Here is a 19,727-nt window from a genome sequence, read left to right as displayed (position 1 = left end):
ACTGTCTAGTAGCTCTCTGCACTTTGTAAAGTCATTTGCATAATGATTGTTAAGCTAATATTTTACAAATTACTAATTTAGAAGTCAGAAAACCTTTTGAATATTCTTCATGTTCTCTTTGAAACTGTTTTTATGTTCCAGAGACACTAGTTTTTGATAGAAGTTAAGGGCTAAATAGGCTGTGTGTGTCTCCTGGATACTACATCTGCACAATGTTATTTCCCAGATATTTATTAGAAATGATAACCAGCTACTTCTGACTCTGAATCAGCAATTATTTATGTAGCCCATGGGATATGTTGCTCTGGGGGCTCTGTTGGTAGCTACATGCCACGCCAGGGGAAAGGCCCTGCCTTCAAAGCACTTGCACTTTCCTTGTCTATGTTGGCCTAAGTCAGCGAGTAAACAAGTGCTTGCAGTATGGTTACCCATTAATATATTCTATTGGATTCATTTGTCTAATTTCATATATACTCTTCACGTTTCTATCCCATGTTCAACTTTTTAGAATTTTGTAATTTTTACTGAATAATTTAAAGCTCAGATGAGGTGCCATTTTAACATGAGATCAGATAAATGGAATTTTAGTATGTACAGATAATTTGGAATAATTTATAAATAGAAACAATCAAAATCACTAAGGTGGTATTAAACTACTTGTAATAATAATTGTTGACAATAAGTTATATTATTGTCTTTGTTATTTGGCCTCCATACTATTTTACCTTTGATGTTGTTAAACAGTATGTGGGCTTTTTGAGGGTGAGATTCTGTGCCTATCTCCCTCAAAGGACTAAATAGAAAGATTCGTACAATACTAGAAATAGCTCTCTCCCCATAAAAACTTCTGATAGAGATTCCATATATTATAAAACTGATTGTCCATGGCCATACCCGTATTAAGAAATCAGTAGTTCTTTGTTGTGCTAAAGAGAAGATGGTTACTCTTTATGAGGGGGAAAAAAGCAGTTCCTCTTTCTCATTGTAAATAAATAGGAATTGTGCCATCATTAGTTCTCAGAGTCAAATAGTACCGAGCACAAGTTGTAATAAAGTCTTTTGGGGACTAATTATCATACACACGTGAGCCATTTTATATACTATTATTTCATATCTAAAATTAGATATGTCATAATTGTTGTATTACAAAGGTGGAAGGGTTGGACTGACCATTGATTTTATTTCATTCTTGCTGCCCAAAAGAGCCTATACTCGAGAAATTATCTTATGGGAAAATAGAGTTTTTATGGATATTTTGGACTCAGATCTTGGTCAGCATTTGGTCATCATCTCAGGGTCCTGGGATCAAGCCCCACATCAGTCTCTCTGCTCAGCGGGGAGCCTGCTTCCCTCTCTTCCTCTGCCTACTTGTGATCTGTCTCTCTCTCTGTCAAATAAATAAAATCTTAAGAATGATTCCACAGTCTTTTTTTTTTTTTTTAATCTCGGTTTATAGCCTGTATTTTTCACATACAGACCTTGGAAACAAGTTGTTTTTCTTCCTTGTTTTCTTTTTCTTACTTGTTTTTTCTTATCTGCCAATGGGACAGTAAAAGTCCCAAGTCATGAGAATTGACTGAGGTGACCCATGTGGAGCTGTTAGCACAGTGCCCTGTCCATGGTAAGCGTTTGTTAGCCTCTGTTGTTAGCCTTATGGTTCACCACACACTCTCCCCATTCTTAACTAAGTCATTCCTTCTCTTGACTTTTACCTGGAAACTCAAATTTTAAGGGTCCCACAACAGACTAATTTTTGTCTTGGAAGATAGTTCCTCGCTTGCTCTCCTCTCCCCTTGGCCAAGCGGACCTCAGTTGAGTGGCTTTGAATTGTACCTATTCTAGACAGGGTTCCTTGAGAGTTCTTGGACAGTGAAAGAATTAAGTTTCTTTCAAAATAAAGTTATCCATAATGTGAACTGTTCTGGAAATGTTTATATATCTACTAAAGTTAAACTCCCATTACTTTCCAGGAAGGTTTCATGTGATCATTACATACTCTTATTATAGTGAAGTGCTCTGTTAATGAAGAGAACGTGCTTCTTTAATTCTTAAAATAGTCACCATTGTAAATACTTGTTTAAATTTTGTATTCTCATCAGGTAGATAAACAGCACAGATACCTGATGTTGAGTCATTGTAAAAACAAAATCAGAGTTGACATGACCTGCCATAGCAGTCAAGAGTCAGGTGGACCAGGGTTTGAATCCTGATCCTGCTCCTTATACACTGTGTGACCCCAGGCATGTAAGTGAGCGTCTCCAAGCCTCAGATGGTAACTACCTCAAAGGGTTATTGGGAGGGTGAAGTACATATAAATACTTATAAAGCACTTAACACCTTGCCTGGCATGTAACATTAATTTTTTCTATTATGACATAAGTCTGGCAGTTATTTCTCCATATCACTAGTTGTTGACTAACATACATACTTCCATGCTAAAGATGAACCATTTAAGAAATACCTTTTAAAAATCATAATTAGGGCGCCTGGGTGGGTTAAGCCGCTGCCTTCGGTTCAGGTCATGATCTCAGGGTCCTGGGATCGAGTCCCACATCGGGCTCTCTGCTCAGCGGGGAGCCTGCTTCCCTCTCTCTCTCTCTTTCTGCCTACCTCTCTGCCTACTTGTGATCTCTCTCTGTCAAATAAATAAATAAAAATATTTTAAAAAATAAAAAAATAAAAAATAAAAATCATAATTGACTTGGTAGAATTCTATTTCTAAGTGTTTTTCTAGTGTCTTATGTGTACCAGAGCAATGTGCTGTGTTAGTGCTGTAGTCAAGCTCTTTGGGGATGGTGGGAAGAGAGACATAATAGGGTTTATTTCAGTGCAATGTAAAATGGAGCCATGAAGTTTCCTCCATTGCAGTGCATACATGTGACCTCTGGAGAATTGGTTATTCACCACCCAGGGAAGTTTAAAAGTAGCTCTGGTCATGTAACAGCATATTGTGGGACCCAGGTACAACTCTTAAGTTTATTTGAATTGCTTTTTCCCTTACTTCTATTGCCAACCACATCTTCTAATTTCTCTTTCTTCTTTATTTTTGTCTTATTGTTCCTACTTAATTACTTTGCTCTTTTTCTCTATTTCAATGCCATTCTTCCTGCAGTGACACGATCTGTGTATCTTACAGTCACATACCCATAGTGGGCAGATCTGGTTAAAATGTAGAGTACCATCCAGTATAGAGGGTCTTTGGACCAGGGCACATTCTTGCGCTGGCCAACTGTGGAGTGTAGGATGGGTTCAGATGTATAAGCATGGTACTCCCAAGCATCAGGCACCACCGTTGAAAGGGGAGGTGTCCATTGCTGGATAGACACTCTGGCTTGGGTTCAGGTGCATTTTGTGGCCTGTCGAGGACATTAGCTACTGATGATAGAAAAATAAGTAAGATGTTATAACCTGTCCCAGGAAAGCTCCCAATGTGGTGAGGGAAGCAGATACTTAAACTAATACTCAACTTTATAATGTATTATAATTAATATTAACTCAGTGGGGAGGGAGTGGCAACCGCTATAGAATGATAGTAGGAAATTCTTTACTGAAGACATGTCAGATGATAGGGTCATTTTGTCAAGAAAAAAAAAAATCATCTGCAGTACCAGAGAGGTATGAAATACCTTGGTATGCTTTAAGAAGAGTATTTAAGTGCTTTGAGAAGTGGTGGTTCGTGTTTAAGGGGTTCTAGGAAGAGGGTCTGGTATATGATCCCAGTGAGGTCAGTCAGAGAGTTAGAAGCAGAACTGGGGAAAAAATCACCTCGTAGAAGTTCAAGGAGAGGAGAGCTGTAAGAGTGGCAGTCCAGTTAACAGTCCTTGCTGCCACCGGTGGTCAGGCAGAGGACCAAGTGGCTTCATTAAGAAGGGACCATTGAACCATCTCATTTGTTAGCAGGTAAATTCTGTAAGTCTAGAAAGGGACCAGAACAAGAAGCCTAACTGCAGAGGAAAAAGGTTCTTTGAAGCTCTAGGTTGATCAAAGATTCATTCTGATGATGTTTAGAACCAAAAAAAAGCAAGAAATATGTTTCCTAAATAAACAGGAAAGGAGGATAAAGCTTAATTTTAACAATCTTTAAGTTTCTCATATTTGTCTGGCTAAAATTTCATTTATGTTTAAAGTCTTCAAAGTAGTTTCCCAAAATATGTATGTTTGTTTTGTCAAAGGGTCAGAAATGTTCAAGTTATGACTTAACGTAAAATAACAGGTATTGGTTGTAGGTACTAATGCAAAAATAACTCTCCAAAACACTCATGTTGTTTAACTAAATTGAATTAGGGGCCCTGTAATCTCCTAGAGATTTAGCAACTATCTGTTTAGATTAGTTTGTGTTTAAAAAAAAAAAAAGATGTTTCCTGTTATGGCTGTAATATTAATTGAATAAGAAGTTACATGACTGCTATATACATACACACATGACTTTTTTCCTAGCAAGTAGACAGAATTCACTGTCTATTTCATTGAATCTAAGATCCCATTGAGTATAAACTGAACCATTATCTTATATAAACCCTACCATAAATTACAACATTTGGTTGTAAGAAGTATTGAGATTTCACAGATACTAAAATGCAAAAAAATATACATTTTTGAATAATATATGATTATTAAAACATTAGAAATAACTTTTTGGTTTATATTTGCAGATTAACCTAGGAGCAACAAAAATTGCTCCACTGAATAAAATCTAAATTACAAATGTAGTCTTAAATACAAAACTATAGAAAGATTAACATGAGTAGTCATTAAATTGTAAAACTAGGGAGGTACTGGGTGGCTCAGTTGGTTAAGTGACTGCCTTCAGCTCAGGTCATGATCCCAGGGTCCTAGGATTAAGTCCCACATCAAGCTCCTTGCTCAGCGGGAAGCCTGCTTCTCCCTCTCCCCTCTCCCTTCTCTGCCTGCTTGTGCTCTTTCTCTCTCTCTCAAATATATAAAAAATATATATTTTCTATCAAATATATTTCTCAAATATATCAAATATTTATATCAAATATATAAAATTTTAAAAAAATAATTTTTAAAGATTTTATTTATTTGAGAGAGAGAGAGCATGAGAGGGGAGAAGGTCAGAGGGAGAAGCAGACTCCCTGTGGAGCTGGAAGCCTGATGTGGGACTTGATTCCAGGATTTAGGGATCATGACCTGAACTGAAGGCAGTCGCTTAATCAACTTAGCCACCCAGCACTGCCCCCCCCCCCGCCCAAATTTTAAAACTAGGAAGGTCCTTAGGGCTGCCAAAGATGTTAATAAATGAGCATTCATTTAATATATGCTTTGAAACCTATCATAAGCCAGACATTGTTAGTTGTTGGATATAGAATGATGGATAAAAACACTGGTCATGGAATTTATAGTTTATGGTGGAGAAATAGGTTTGCAAATTGCAGTGAGCACTTTAAAGGAAAAGTACAATGGTGTGAAGGAATGGAACTACAGATTCCTAACTCAGATTGGGACCATCTCTGAGGTATAGAAGAAGAGTTAAAAAGTCAGAAATAAACAAGGTGAAAAGTAGACAAGAAGCAGTCTGTGCAAAAGTCTTGAGCTGGAGAGATGTTGGAGTTTTTCAGGCAGTGAAAAAAACACAAGGAGCCGGGTGGAGGTCTAGGTTACTTCATTTGAGGTAAGACCAAATGATGCATGGCCGCATATGACCTGTTAAACATTCTGAATTTTAGTCCAACCCAGAGGGATGCCTGGAGGGTTTTAATAGAGGAAGTAACCCTGGCTGCTCTGTAAAGCCTGGATTGGAGTAAGATTCAAAGTGAAGAAGCCTCCTTAGGAGTCTGTTGTTAATACAGACCAGCTAAATTGGCAATTTGACCTGGGGGTTTGGAGTAGAAGATACATTTTCTTGACGATAATATGCCAGTATCACCAAAAACATTAATTTGTGTACTATTTGACCCAGCAATTCCATTTCACAGCATTTGTTGTGAAGAAATAATCCTGTATGTATGTACAAATTGAGGTACTAGTATGCATATCCCCTATTATTTATTAAGAAACTGGTTTAAGTGATTACAGTATTTTCAAACAAGTGTAAAGAAAAGAGGCAAATCATGCCAGCTTTAAGGAGACCACATCATTCAGGAAGATTTGTTTAGACAGGGAGAGTCTTCTTCATGTTTGGGTGAGTGCCAGGGAGAGAGACACTGAAAATACAGAATGGAGAAGAGATACTCATAAAACAAATTTGGGGGAGGAGAGACATTTAGGACCAAAGGGAAGATAAGCTCCTTTGTCCATGAGTGCAGGAGCTTCTGGGGTGAAAATGCACTGTGCTTCTGCAGTGTGTCTTATTTTTTGAGAACTAGCCTGGGAACCTAGCCACGCCTTGCAACATAGTTACTAGAGGGGAAAGTGTTTGCTTTTCAAACCAGAGAGTTGTAAGTGAATTTTTGGTATGCAGTCAGCCCATAAGTTGGGTTCCCTGTAAATCCGAGCTTCCCTGGGTAAGTAGTAACTGAACAGGATGAAATTTTGGGAAAACATTTCTCTACTCTCCCTGCCTTCTTGTCCTTCCCTTTGCCCTCCCTCGCCCAACCTCGCCCCACTCCTTCTCTCCCATTCTCTTCTTACCTTCTACCTTTCCCCTTCCCTTCCTGCCCTCTCTTCTTTTCCCACTCCTCTCCCCTCTCTACTCTTCCTCTTAGACACCCAAAAAGTTACATTTTATACTATAATCAGAGCAGGAAAAAGAGCCAGGCACTTGTAAGCAGATAAAAGAATCTCCTTCCTTCCATTCTTTATTTACCTTTTTTCTTTACATATAGGCACTTTCTATTCAGGAGTTTTCTTAGACCTTTGTGGTGGAAATATTCTACTATATGCTCTTAGTGCCCACTTGTAAGTTTCAAATGTTTTGTGCCCTCTACATTCCTAAAACTAGACCAGTCTCTCTACACAGGATTTTTAACTTGATTTCCACTGCCCTCACAGAATTGATGTTTCAGAAAAACCAATTAACTATTTCCTTTCTAGTGCATATTTAGTTTTTAGTAAGTTTTTTTTTTTTTGCTGGTTCTCTGGAGATACTGATGCTTCATGGTTGTAATTAGCTGGAAAGTTCCTAGAGAAGTTTGCATTTGACTTTATAGTAAGCTTGCGGTTATCTTCTGTGGTATTTCCTTGAGTATTTCCTTTTCCAATTTGTAAAAAAAAACACACAACTGTTCTGTAACTTTATAGAATATCCAAAATAGTTACTGAAATTAGCTTAGTATTTTTTAAGTTGTTACTTCTTCCAGAGCACAAATGCTTTAACTCTTTCCTTCTAAATCAGGTTTTTAAAATCCATGCATATGTGCGTATGTGTTTTGCATTTGATATATATATCCTCATGTGGATATAAGTGTATCTGAAATTAGCAGATGATAGGGTGCTTGGGTGTCTCAGTTGGTTAAGCCTTCAGCTCAGGTCATGATCGAACCCCACATTAGGCTCTCTGCCAGGCAGAGAGGCTGTTTGTCCCTCTCCCTGTGCTGTGCTCCCCCTGCTTGTGCTCACTCTCTTTCTCTAATGAATAAATAAAATGTTTTTTTAAAAAAGCAGATGCTTTACCATTTAGGCTTTGTAGAATTAGGTCTCAAAAGTTACTAGCTTCCAGATTATTTTGTTCTAGTAACTCCACACTATATTATGGAGTAAAGGACAGATGTTTGTACCAATTTTTACTTTTTATTTACAGAGTATACCCAATGCTTTGATATGGAACTATTGTTGGGAGAATACAAATTTAATCATTTAGGCTTTGAACAAATATTATGGGATCACAGAAGATGGCTTAGGTTACAGTTAGCTTATTAAATATTTATTGTTTTTCATAAAATGAGCATATCCACCAGATTCAGTCTATAAAGACTTAAATTATTGGAAATGCTAGAATAAATTTTGGAAATCCTTAAATTACTGGAAATCCTATAGTAGTAAAATACTCTTCTAAATCTCTGTTAAATACTTCAGGATGTGAGAGGGGTGCAATTGGAAACAATGCAGTGTTCATGAATGTGTTCGTTAATGCCACACTTAATGTCTTGGGATCCATTTTGTTAACTACCTGGGAACAAGGACTGCATTAATATTGTTAGTTAAGTCTGTACCTTCTAAATAGAACCTTTCTTTTTAAAAAGACATTATTAAACTCATTATCATGTGATATTGAACAAGAGTATGTATGATTCACAGTGATACTTTCATTCTTGGCTTAAAGTCATTGGTGAGGTGCGTTAGCAGTTACCTTTTTAGCTACATGTCCAATGAAGATATAAAATTCTATTTGTTCTTGGAAATTATTTTTTATATATTAATCTCATTCTTGTTTCTCCCTCCATTTCAGTCGTGAGATGGAGAGTAAAGAAACTCTCAAGGGCTTGCACAAGATGGACGATCGCCCAGAAGAACGAATGATCAGGGAGAAACTGAAGGCAACCTGTATGCCAGCCTGGAAGCATGAGTGGCTGGAAAGGAGAAACCGGAGAGGCCCTGTGGTAAGTGGCTGGGAGTTACCTGATGTAAGGAAGAAAGCATAGCAGGAAATGGGAAATGAATCATAAATAGATCCTCTTGTAAGCTTTTTTTTCTTCTTTTTAAATACAGTCGTTTCATTTGCTTGATATTCTAGCCACTTGGAACAAAATATACCTAAAACTATGCTCAGTAAGCACCTTAAACTGTTAAACTAAGCTGGTTGGGTTGGGGAGGTAATGCTTAAAGCAACACTGCCCCCTACTGTCAGTATCTAAAACTTTTTAGTAGAGACTTCTATTGTACTTCGAAAAAGAAAAGCTTTTTTTTTTTTTCCCACATTTTATTTTGATTTTTTTTCTCCGAGGTAGGATCCAAAGATCCAAGTTCCAGAAATCATTCAGGAAAGCAAAAAGTTTGAATAGACTCATGGGGTTTGAGGTAAATTTAAAAGATGCCCAGGGTTTAGGGAAAGAAAACTTAGCTAGCTAGGATTAAGAAAGAAAGGCATTCTCTATCCTTTGCCATGGTTATTTTCTTTTAAAGTATACAAATACTTTGAAATGTGCTCATCTTTCTTATAAAAGAAGTATATCTTGATTTTTAAGTTTTCCAGTATCAGTTTGTATCAGCAGGTTTTTATTTGCTTTTTGTTTGTTCTTTATAAGTAAAGATAAGATTTATTAGATTTGGGGGAGGGCAAAGGGATGGTGGGTATAATCATAAAAGTTACTGGGAAAGCTACTCATTTGACAATTGAAACCTTCCAGCTGTATGATCATCTAGCCCTGCATTCATCCCACTTGCCCTTTTTTTTTTTTTTTTTTTTTAAAGAGAGGGTTAGATAGGAGGTGGGAGGAGCAGAGGGAGAGGGAGAGAGTATCTTACACAGGCTTCATGCCCAGTGCAGAGCCCGACATGGGGCTCAATCTCACAACTCTGAGATCATACCTGAGCTGAAATCCAGAGTTGGATGCTTAACCAGTTGAGCCACCCAGGTGTTCCCCACTTGCCTATTTAGTTTAAATTTAAATATAAATTAGTTAGGGGTGCCTGGGTGGCTCAGTGGGCTAAAACCTCTGCCTTCAGCTAAGGTCGTGATCCCAGGGTCTTGGGATCAGGCCCCACATAGGGCTCTCTGCTTAGCAGGGAACCTGCTTTCTCCTCTCTCTCTCTCTCTCTGTCTCTGCCTGCCTCTCTGCCTGCTTGTCTGTCAAATAAATAAATAAAATCTTTAAAAAAATAAAATAAATATAAATTAGTTAAATATAAATAAGTAAAAATTTTGTTCCTTAGCCACATTAGCCATGTTTCTAATGCTCAGTAGCCATATAGACTTCCCTCATCACTGAGCTGTGTTCTGTCTTGTACACTCTACCCAATTGGTGCTAACCCATGGAGCTAATATAGAATATATTTAATTGTTCCTTTATATACCAGCCTTTATGCTAAGGTACCATATTACCCATGAGTCCTTTTCTTTCCAGCTAAGCTTCCACATTCCTTTCATTTGTTTTTCATATGAAGTAGTATGGTGAGAACCCCTCACTGTTGCAGTAATCATGTCAGAGGATGCAGATGAAGAAATTGGGGATTCATCTTAGAACAGAGAAAGTTCTATTGAAAACATCTTATAGAAGGGGTAAATTTCTACCCAATTAATATAAAGAATATTTGAGTAGTTTAAATCCATCTGAAGTTTGAATGTGCTTTCTGGAGCTCCTTGTGCTGATGGAGAGTCCAGATCTTTTGAGAATACCATAAAGCAGAAATCACAACTTTTTTGAAAAGAAGCCAAAAAAGCCAATCCTTTATGACATATAAACTAAGGACATTCAGTTATCTAAGGTTAAATTCAGTTTTTTCTCACTGTCCCCTTTCCAACAAATTCTTGAGTACGTTATCTGTGTATAGGACAGAGGTAAAGAGGGAAGAGATGTATGGAATAAGACACGACTTACAGTCCTTAAATTCAGTTATGCTACCCTCTCACAGTTTACAGATTTCATATTACCCTTAAGAAGTTTATAGTCTACTTGGGGACTCTGCTTTTGTTTGTTTTTATTATGCTTATGTAGTTTAAATCAGGTCCTTCTTAAAATGTGAGGTATAAATATCTCCCAATTATGAAAATGGAACTTAAAAATAAAGGCATGAAATATCACAGAACAGTATGCGACTGTATGCCAAATGTGTAGAGTGGGCAGAGAACAGTAACAACTTAGAAGAAAAATGTCAGGCTGACAAAGTTAAGTGCACATCTGGATTTTAACTGACCCTTAAAAGATGGTAGTTTTGGGATGCCCGGGTGGCTCAGTTGTTATGCATCTGCCTGGCTTGGGTCTTGATCCCAGGGTCCCGGGACCGAGTCCTGCATCGGGCTCCCTGCTCAGAGGGGAGTCTGCTTCTACCTCTCTCACTCTCTCTGCTTGTGTTCCATCTCTGTCTGTGTCTCCTCTGTCTATTAAATAAATAAAATATTAAAAAAAAAATAAAAAAGATGGGAGTTTTTACCAGGTGAAGGTATGCTGCCTGGTGTGCTACAGGCTGGAGATGTGATTAGCAGGGAAAGTGGGAGTGAAAGCCCAGGAAGATGTCAGGTTAGTCATGTTTGGTAGGCACTTCAGCAGGCTAGTAGAGTAAAACAGTAGTGGGAGAAAGGCAGGGAAGGTTGGCTAAGGTTACAGGGTTTAGCCTTTTGGTCAGAGCCAGATTAGGTCTGTTGAGAAACAACAGGTCTTGCAAGCTGCCTTTCTCCTTGAGACATTGCTCTTTAAATGTGTAGTTTTCTTTGATGATTTTGAAATACATGTCTAAACTACTGTAATAAAACATTGTATTAAAAAAAGGCAAAATGGTTTTATATTAATCAAACTATTTGGGCATTTAAATTATGCCCATTATTGTTTTCAAGATCCTGCATTTTCTCAATAGAAATGAAAAAGAAAACATCTCCTTGAATCTAGTTGAATAAATTAACTGTAGAAGGTAAAAGTGCTTATTTTTCATGTTTGTTTACTAACCTATGATTATTGATTTTGAATGTTAAGTGATTTAGGGGACATAATAACAGATAATACTAAATTCTAAAATTATATGTAACATTTTAACTAGTGATAAAGCCTAAATGAATGAAATCTGTGGGTAAAAATAGTCTTAACATTCATTGTTTGAAGTAATACTAAATAAAAGTTGATAAGTTGTTATATTTGTATAACATTGTGTAATGAAAACTTGAATTAATTTTTTGGCCTCCTGTGTTTAAATTTACTTCATTTTTTATATTGTTAAGTAATCAGAATATTGGAATTTTAATTTAGGTGGTAAAACCAATCCCTATTAAAGGAGATGGTTCTGAAATTCACAACTTGGCAACTGAGTCACAAGGAGAGGGCCAGGCGAGCACCATGTCACCCGCTCCCAAAGGCCGACGTAGTCCTTCTCCTGGCAGCTCCCCATCGGGTCGCTCAGTGAAGTCGGAATCTCCAGGAGTTCGGAGAAAAAGAGTTTCTCCAGTGCCTGTAAGTTAATGTTTCAAAAAGTATATTAAGTTTCTATAATTTTTTGATACATTTATAACACAGAAAAGATTGGCTAGCCATCTGTTACAGCAACATTTCTCCAAGTGTAGTCCACAAACCCTTGGTTGGGGGAAGAGTGCAGGTCCTGAGACCTTTTCTGTGGATCCATTAGATCAAAACAAATTTTGTAATAAAACTGAGATCTCACTTGCCTCTTTAACTGCATAAACATTTACAGTGGTGGGTAAAGCTGATGCATTCACCTAAATTAAGGCTATGACAACAGGAATCGGGGTATTTTTGGCAGACATTTTCCTTAAGACAAGTTAAGTGAAGGAAGGAACTTCAAGAAAGAAAATTGAAATGTTTTTTAACTAGGGAGTTTAGAATTTCAGGAAACTCATATCCACCACTATAAACTTGGCAGTTTCCCAATACTTGAATTTTCTAACAAGATTGGTGAAGTTACCAAATGTGACCTTTTTTTAATGTAATGCACAGCGAAATGCATAAACATTTAGGAAATCTGCATAACTTGGTGAACCAGTATTTTCTTAATGACCAATGCATGATGAAACAGAATCATCCTTAGGTAAATGATCCATTCAAATTGTGAAAGACAGATCTGGATTTTCATGTGTAAGAGTAGGAAAAGTTTGTTGATCTGGTTTCAGATTTCATATCACAGTCTTGGGACTAGTATCAAAGAAGAGTGTTCATAATTATTGGAAGAGTCTTTTAAAATACCTTTTCCAGCTGCATATATTTGTGAAGCCACATTTTCTTCATGTACTTTAACCAAAATGTCATTATCACAGCAGACGCAATGCAGAAGTATGGATGAGAATCCAGCTGTCTTCTGTATTAAATCAGACATTAGAGAGATTTGCAAAATGTAGGTGCTAACTTTCTGAGAGAGAGAAAGACTTCTAGTGAAGAAATGCAAGTTAAATTTTACTTTCTGAACTTGAAGAGCAAAGAGCAAATGAGTAGGTGGTAGAATGACTAAGATCATGACTACAGGGGGGCATCTGGTTTTCCTCTGATCAGCACATAAATCCTTCCAAAAGTAAATTTTAAATAATTTTTTTTACATTAAAGTCCAAACTACCTAACAGTATTTATTGGCTTTATGTTGACACATCTTTAAATGAGCCATTATTTTTAAACTTAAAACAAGAACAATCTTGGTTTTGCTCATGTAAATTAGGCAGGGCTCAGCAAGAATGACTTATGTCTGTTCCTCATGATATCTGCTGAAGCTGGAATATCCAAGATGCTTCCTCACTCATGTGTCTGGTGCTTCAGCTGGGATACCAGAACAGTTGGAGGCTGTTGGCATCTCTTCCTCATAGCATGGAAGTTAGGTTGCAACACCAAGTTTTGCAAACTAGGAGAGAGCATGGAACAGATTCTCTCTGTCCTCAGAGGGAACCCTGCTGACACACCTGTTCTTGGACTTGTAGCCTCTCGAACTATGAGACCAAAAAAAAAAAAAAAAAAAAAAAAAAAAAAAAAAGGGTGTATCAAGAGGGCAAGTCCAGTGTGGAAGCTTTTTTCAAACTGCCTTGTTTCCTAATGCCTTATTGCCCAAAGGTAGTTCCATGCTAGTTGTATATCCAGAATCAGTGTGATGGGGGACTACACAAGGGTGTAAATACAGGGAGGTACAGGGGCCATCAAAGTATAAAAGTCTACCACAAGTGTATACAGAATTGCATTTCCCCTTCACTCCCCCACTTTAGGATATATGTTAGTCAGAATTACCTCTTGTTTTTTTTAACACTAAGTTTAGCATTTCATTATCTGGATAAATCATACTTTATTTAATGAACTGCATACTAATTAATGGACATGTATATTCCTTGTTTTCATTACTAAAAAAAAAAAATGGTCCTGCAAACATACTTTTTATGCATATGGCATTTTACACATCTGTGAGCATATCCATAGTCTGAATACTTAGGTCATATAGCATGTGCATGTGTACTTGTTTTTTCTTTTACTTTTTAATAACTGCCTACTAAAAAAGTAATGGCTGGATTGAGATATAATTCCTATACTGTATAATTCACCTGTTTAAATTGTAGTATTCATTGGGTTTTGGTCTATCCAGAGTTGTAGCCATCACTATAGTCAACTTTAAAACATTTCTATCACCCCAAAAAGAAACCACAGACCAATTAGCAGTCTCTGCCCAGCCCTTGGCAACTATTAATCTGCTTTCTTAGTCTATATATAATTGCCTGTTCTAGTTATTTCATAAACAGTAAATGGAATCATTCAGTATATGTGTTTTTTTTTTTTTTATTGGTTTCTGTCACCTATCATATTTTTGAGGTTCATCCATAGTATAACTTGTACCAGTACCCCATTTGGGTTTTTTTTGTTTTTGTTTTTTATCCCCCCACAAAATATGTTTATCAATGTGTGTGTTGATTTTTGCCACATACATACGTATTTTAACGTAAAAATATTAGCTATGCCATATTCATGGGATTTTTTGTTTGTTTGTTTAACATTCAAAACTAATTTCCAGTTGACCCAATTCTCTGTAATTCTGTTTGGAGGTACTTCATTTTTAACTATAGAATAACAGTCTTTTGTATGGATAAACACATTTGGTTTATCCATTTGTTAGTTGCTGGACTTCTGGGTTGTTTCCAGTCTTTGGTTGTTATGAATAATGCTGTTTGGAACACTTATGTACAGATCTCTTTGCATTTTTTCACCTCTCTTGGGTTTATACCCGAAGGTGGAATTGCTGGCTTGTGTTTTCCAAAGCAGCTGTACCATTTTATTTTCCCACCAGCACTGTATGAAGGTTCTAATCTAGCCTCGTGTTCTCACTAGCATTTATTATCTTTAGCAATTAAACAAGGCATCAAAAAGGATTAGAATTCCCCCTGGGCATTACTATAGAAAGTCCAAGTTCTAGGGGAATCAATGGAGTGGAATGAGTGGTATATATCACCTTGACCACAGGAGATTTTGTCTGCCTTCAGTGAAATGTCTTAATCTGGGGAAAGTCACTTACTAGTTCTCTATAGAATATATGGGAGGAATTCCATGGTAGTTATAAATTACCAGTTGCAAAGAACATTTAGTAACATGTTAAGTGGAAGCCAGGGAATTGGATGTTTAATTTTTATCACTAGAAAGAAGCAATTCATTTTGCTTGCTTATGGATGAATTTTTATGCTTTTAATCTTGATTTACCTGATGCTTTTCAAAGAACTCAAATATTTACATTTTGTAAAACTACCACATAGTTGTCTCACTTGGCCAAATATTTGTCATTAGTTATAAGGATGACTGAGATTTTAGAAGTTTATTTGTGATGCATATGTCAGATAAGCATTTGCAAAACAAATTTTGTCCCATTATATTTTGGAGCATTTTTTCGGAATATAAAATGCCACGTGGCCATATCTGGTTTGACCCTTTTGGAGGTCATTGATTCTTATCAAGAAGTAAGTAATATACCTAACACAAAAATAACGTTGTGAAGTTTCAGAGTGGGCGAGTCACACCACCTCGAAGAGCCCCTTCACCAGATGGCTTCTCACCATACAGCCCTGAGGAGACAAACCGCCGTGTAAACAAAGTTATGCGGGCCAGGCTGTACTTATTGCAACAAATAGGACCCAACTCTTTCCTAATTGGAGGAGACAGCCCAGACAACAAATACCGGGTGTTTATTGGGCCTCAGGTAGGATTTTTCACCATTTTACATTTTATTAGTATCTGGTATTAACTCAAATGTATGTACTATAACAGTTTAAATTTAGATGAGTTAATTCTCTTTAGTTAACTAAAGTGAATTTAAAATATATTTTGGGCTAATAAACATTTTTATTTGATGTATTTGTGAAGGTCTCTAGTATGACTCAATATACTTTAGACCACAAATCTGATTTAATAAATTCACCAAAAATAAGAGATTAAGTCATAGTGTATACTTTTCTTACATATTCTTATATACTTTACTATGTAAGAATAATGAAGCAAATTAACAGAAACATTGTTAAACTTGGAAATTTTAAAAAAGTGATCATCTTGGGAATTCTGATGGAACCACAGATTTATTACCGATAAATTCTCTGTAACTCTTTAGAACTGCAGCTGTGGCCGTGGAACTTTTTGTATTCATCTGTTGTTTGTTATGCTCCGGGTGTTTCAACTAGAACCTTCAGACCCAATGTTATGGAGAAAAACTTTAAAGAATTTTGAGGTAATTTTTAATAAATGCTTTAGAGTAAAACTGCTAACAATTTTTTATGGCTCATTTGTGGCAATTTCTCGTGAGCTATAAATTTAAAGAGACATTTTGAAGGTGTGAAGATATTTAAGAATTATTTGAGACTTATCTCTTATAATTCATTGACTAGTTTTTCTTCCAGATTGAAAAGAAAGTAAACACTGACATGTTATAGTAAATATTGTCCGTAGTAAGCTATATATGTTCTTATTTTTGAAGCTCTTAAGATTGGCTTTGTGAAAAATTTTATGAAATAAAAGACAGTGGAACCTCTAGAACTCTTTATATGTATATTATAGTGCGAATATCATTGTTACTGTTTTTTTTCAATGTTAGGTTGAAAGTTTGTTCCAGAAATACCACAGTAGGCGTAGCTCAAGGATCAAAGCTCCATCTCGTAACACCATCCAGAAGTTTGTTTCACGCATGTCAAATTCTCATACATTGTCATCATCTAGTACTTCTACATCTAGTTCAGAAAACAGGTTAGTACAATTTAAGGAATTAAAAGCATTAATCCAGTGTTACTTTTTAATTATAGGGGTAATTTTTTATATTTACTTGTTAAGTTGCTCGAAAATAATTACTGAATCTTGGCTTTGAAGTTAAAATCAAGGGTAAACAATATTTAAAGGTCATCTGAGTATTTGTGTGTATACATACATATATACATACATATATATATATATGGACTTTTCATCCTGAAAAACTACACTGTTGAAAAATGGCACCATAAAAATCAGAATATAATAGGCACTTCATAAGAAAAATCAGGTGGCAAGTATAAAATATAAGTGGCTACTGTTTATCAATCATTACTTTTTGCCAAGCACCTAATATGGTTTCTCATTCTGTTCTTATACAAACCTCATTACATGGTTTTACCACTCTTTGGCAGACAGTGAAGTTGAGCTACTGTGTAAAAAATAAGTCTTTAGTTCTTTTATAAACAAATTATATACACGCCAAAGTGGTTTTCCAAAATCAGTTTCCCATGTAGTACCTTAAATTGTATGACATCGCTACTTCTTTCATAGATATTTTCACAGAATCCTCATTACAGGCTGTTTTGTGTGAGAACACAAGGATGCTCTTCTAAACAGATTAATCATTTGTAATTAAGTGATACAGGAGCTGTTAATCACAGGTATTTAAAATCTACAATGCTTCTCAAACTCTTCCATTGCCTAGCTGCTAATAAGAATGAACACGTAATGCTGAGGATCTGAAATACAGCCCAAAATGACAGGTGTGAAAAAATTTTCAATTCTCATGTGAATTTTCTTTCTTTTCTAAGTTCTTTATTGGGTTCCTTCATTGGTTCCTTCACTGGTAAAAATGAGTTTTTAAAATCACTCCAGAAAAGGAATGCTGCTTCTCTTAAAAGGCACCTCCTATATGTTCCCGAGGCACCTGTTTGAGAAGCACTAGTCTTAGTGATTAAGTCCCATCTTCATATCAGCAATTTTTTAAAGTATTATTACTACTTCAAAATTGATGAGGAATGAAAAGTAATGAGGTCAAGGGATTTGTAAAGAAAAGAATGGAGAAGATATATGGAAAAAGTAAATGTCTAGATTTTCTTATTTTTTATTAAATGAATTGGTTTTAGAATTGCAGAGTTTTACAAGTTTTGGGGGGAATTAAGAGATTCTTAAGTTTACATGGTTTAGTGATAACTGAAGCCAAAAGAGGTCATGCAACTCAGCTGAGCAAAGGAAGTATCTTGACTTCTAGTTCAGGGCTCTTTCTGTTACTCCTTATCTCTTGTAAATAGTGAAAAAGTGAGCTTTATTTCTTGAGCTTCATGACCCAAACTTATTCTGGAACCCTCCTCCTTTTTATTCACATTGCTATAGCTTTTTGCTTTGGAAAAGAAAAAAAAAAATGTTTAAAACCGGGTAGCCAAAGTTAAAATAGAAAGTTTCTCTCTAAAATAAATGAAGATAACTTCCAAATATGGACTGGCCATAATATGGAGGTTTTATTTATTCACTTGGATTAATATATATATGGGGGGAACCACTGAAGCTGTCTTGATATACTGACATTATACTGTACAGGTAAGTAGGTTAATGTTTCATGTAACCACAAATTTTTATATCTAAAGACTACAATAAAAAAAAAAAAAACAGGAACTCTGTCTGGAGACCTGATTGCATTGTATTAATTTTAAATTATATAAGAAACAACAAAAGCCAGAATTGGGACAAAGTGAACCTAAGGTCTTAGTACATAAATGGGCAAAGGGCGTGAAGAGAACATTCACAAAAAAATTTCAAGAAGCTAACAAACATACTAAGGAAATGGTCATTTAAAAAAAAATTTATTTGTATAGATATTTAGATATTTATATAGATTTATTTAGATAATTTGTCAGACAGTTCAGTTCTTGTATAAGGATTTGCTTCACCATATGTCAAGTTCTGTAGTCTTCTGGAAAAAAATATGTTTTTTTAAAAAACGTTTATATTTGTTGATGTAGTAAATGTACTTTTTTGACAAAAATTTTAATCTGAGAAATGCACAAGATTTATATATATAACTCTGTCACAGTATTATGGAAAAAATTGAGAGTAGCTTAAATATCCAGCCAGGGAATGGTTAAAGTATACCCATATTAGGAATAGTTCATGCAGCAACTATTAAAATTATGCTTCTGGGGCGCCTGGGTGGCTCAGTTGGCTAGGCATCCAACTCTTGATTTCAGCACAGATCGTGCTCTCAGGATTTTGAGACTGAGCCTGGTCTCCGGCTCTGAGTTTATCAGGGAGTCTGCTTCAGATTCTTTCCAGTTTTTTGCCCCTTTCTCCTCTTGTTGCTTGCAGTCTTGTGCACTCTCTCAAATAAATAAATCTTTAAAAAAAAAATTATGGGGACACCTGGGTGGCTCAGTCAGTTAAACGTCTGCCTTCCATTTAGGAGATCATGATCCCCGGGGTCCTGGGATCGAGTCCCACATCGGACTTCTGGCTCTGTTGGGAGCCTTTTTCTCCCTCTACCTGCTGCACCTCCTGCTTGCTCGCTCGCTCGCTCTCTGACAAAGTATTTAAAAAAAAATTTTTTTTTTTAATTATGTAGTCTGAAGAATACTGAATGGCATGAAACCAAATCCAGGTTCTATAATACTGTATGTTATGCCTGAATCTAATTTTTTTTTAAAGATTTTATTTATTTATTTGACAGACAGAGATCACAAGTAGGCAGAGAGGCAGCCAGAGAGAGAAAGGAGGAAGCAGGCTCCCTGCTGAGCAGAGGGCCCGGTGCAGGGCTCAATCCCAGGACCCTGAGATCATGACCTGAGCCGAAGGCAGAGGCTTTAACCCACTGAGCCACCCATGCACTCCCTGAATCTAATTTTTATATATAAAGGTATTGTGGGTGTATACATAATGAGTAAGAATTTTAATGGTTATTAGCAGGTGGCATTATTATGGGTGACTTTAAATACTTCGGGCTTTAAGGTTCAT

At 36.2% G+C, this 19,727-nt stretch overlaps 1 protein-coding gene across 7 annotated transcripts in view; it reads left to right on the top strand.

The window, feature by feature from the left end:
- MAP3K1 (mitogen-activated protein kinase kinase kinase 1) overlaps positions 1-19,727 on the top strand; it is an 80,097-nt gene that overhangs the window by 36,392 nt on the left and 23,978 nt on the right. For all 7 annotated transcript variants that reach the window (XR_006605329.1, XR_006605331.1, XR_006605330.1 and 4 more), the window contains exons 2-6: positions 8,348-8,498; positions 11,796-11,996; positions 15,508-15,708; positions 16,114-16,230; positions 16,594-16,742. Coding sequence is in view for 4 of the 7 variants with exons in the window: in XM_004744632.3 (XP_004744689.2) it covers positions 8,348-8,498; positions 11,796-11,996; positions 15,508-15,708; positions 16,114-16,230; positions 16,594-16,742 (819 nt within the window). In the remaining 3 variants the exon portion in view is untranslated. The remainder of the gene's footprint in view (positions 1-8,347; positions 8,499-11,795; positions 11,997-15,507; positions 15,709-16,113; positions 16,231-16,593; positions 16,743-19,727) is intronic.

This window comes from Mustela putorius, unplaced genomic scaffold, assembly GCF_011764305.1.
Source record: "Mustela putorius furo isolate JIRA1106 unplaced genomic scaffold, ASM1176430v1.1 tig00000145_pilon_pilon_pilon, whole genome shotgun sequence".
NCBI classification, from domain to species: Eukaryota; Metazoa; Chordata; class Mammalia; order Carnivora; family Mustelidae; genus Mustela; species Mustela putorius.
The sequence above is the reverse complement of the archived record's forward strand: the minus strand, read 5'-3'. Positions and strand labels throughout refer to the sequence as shown.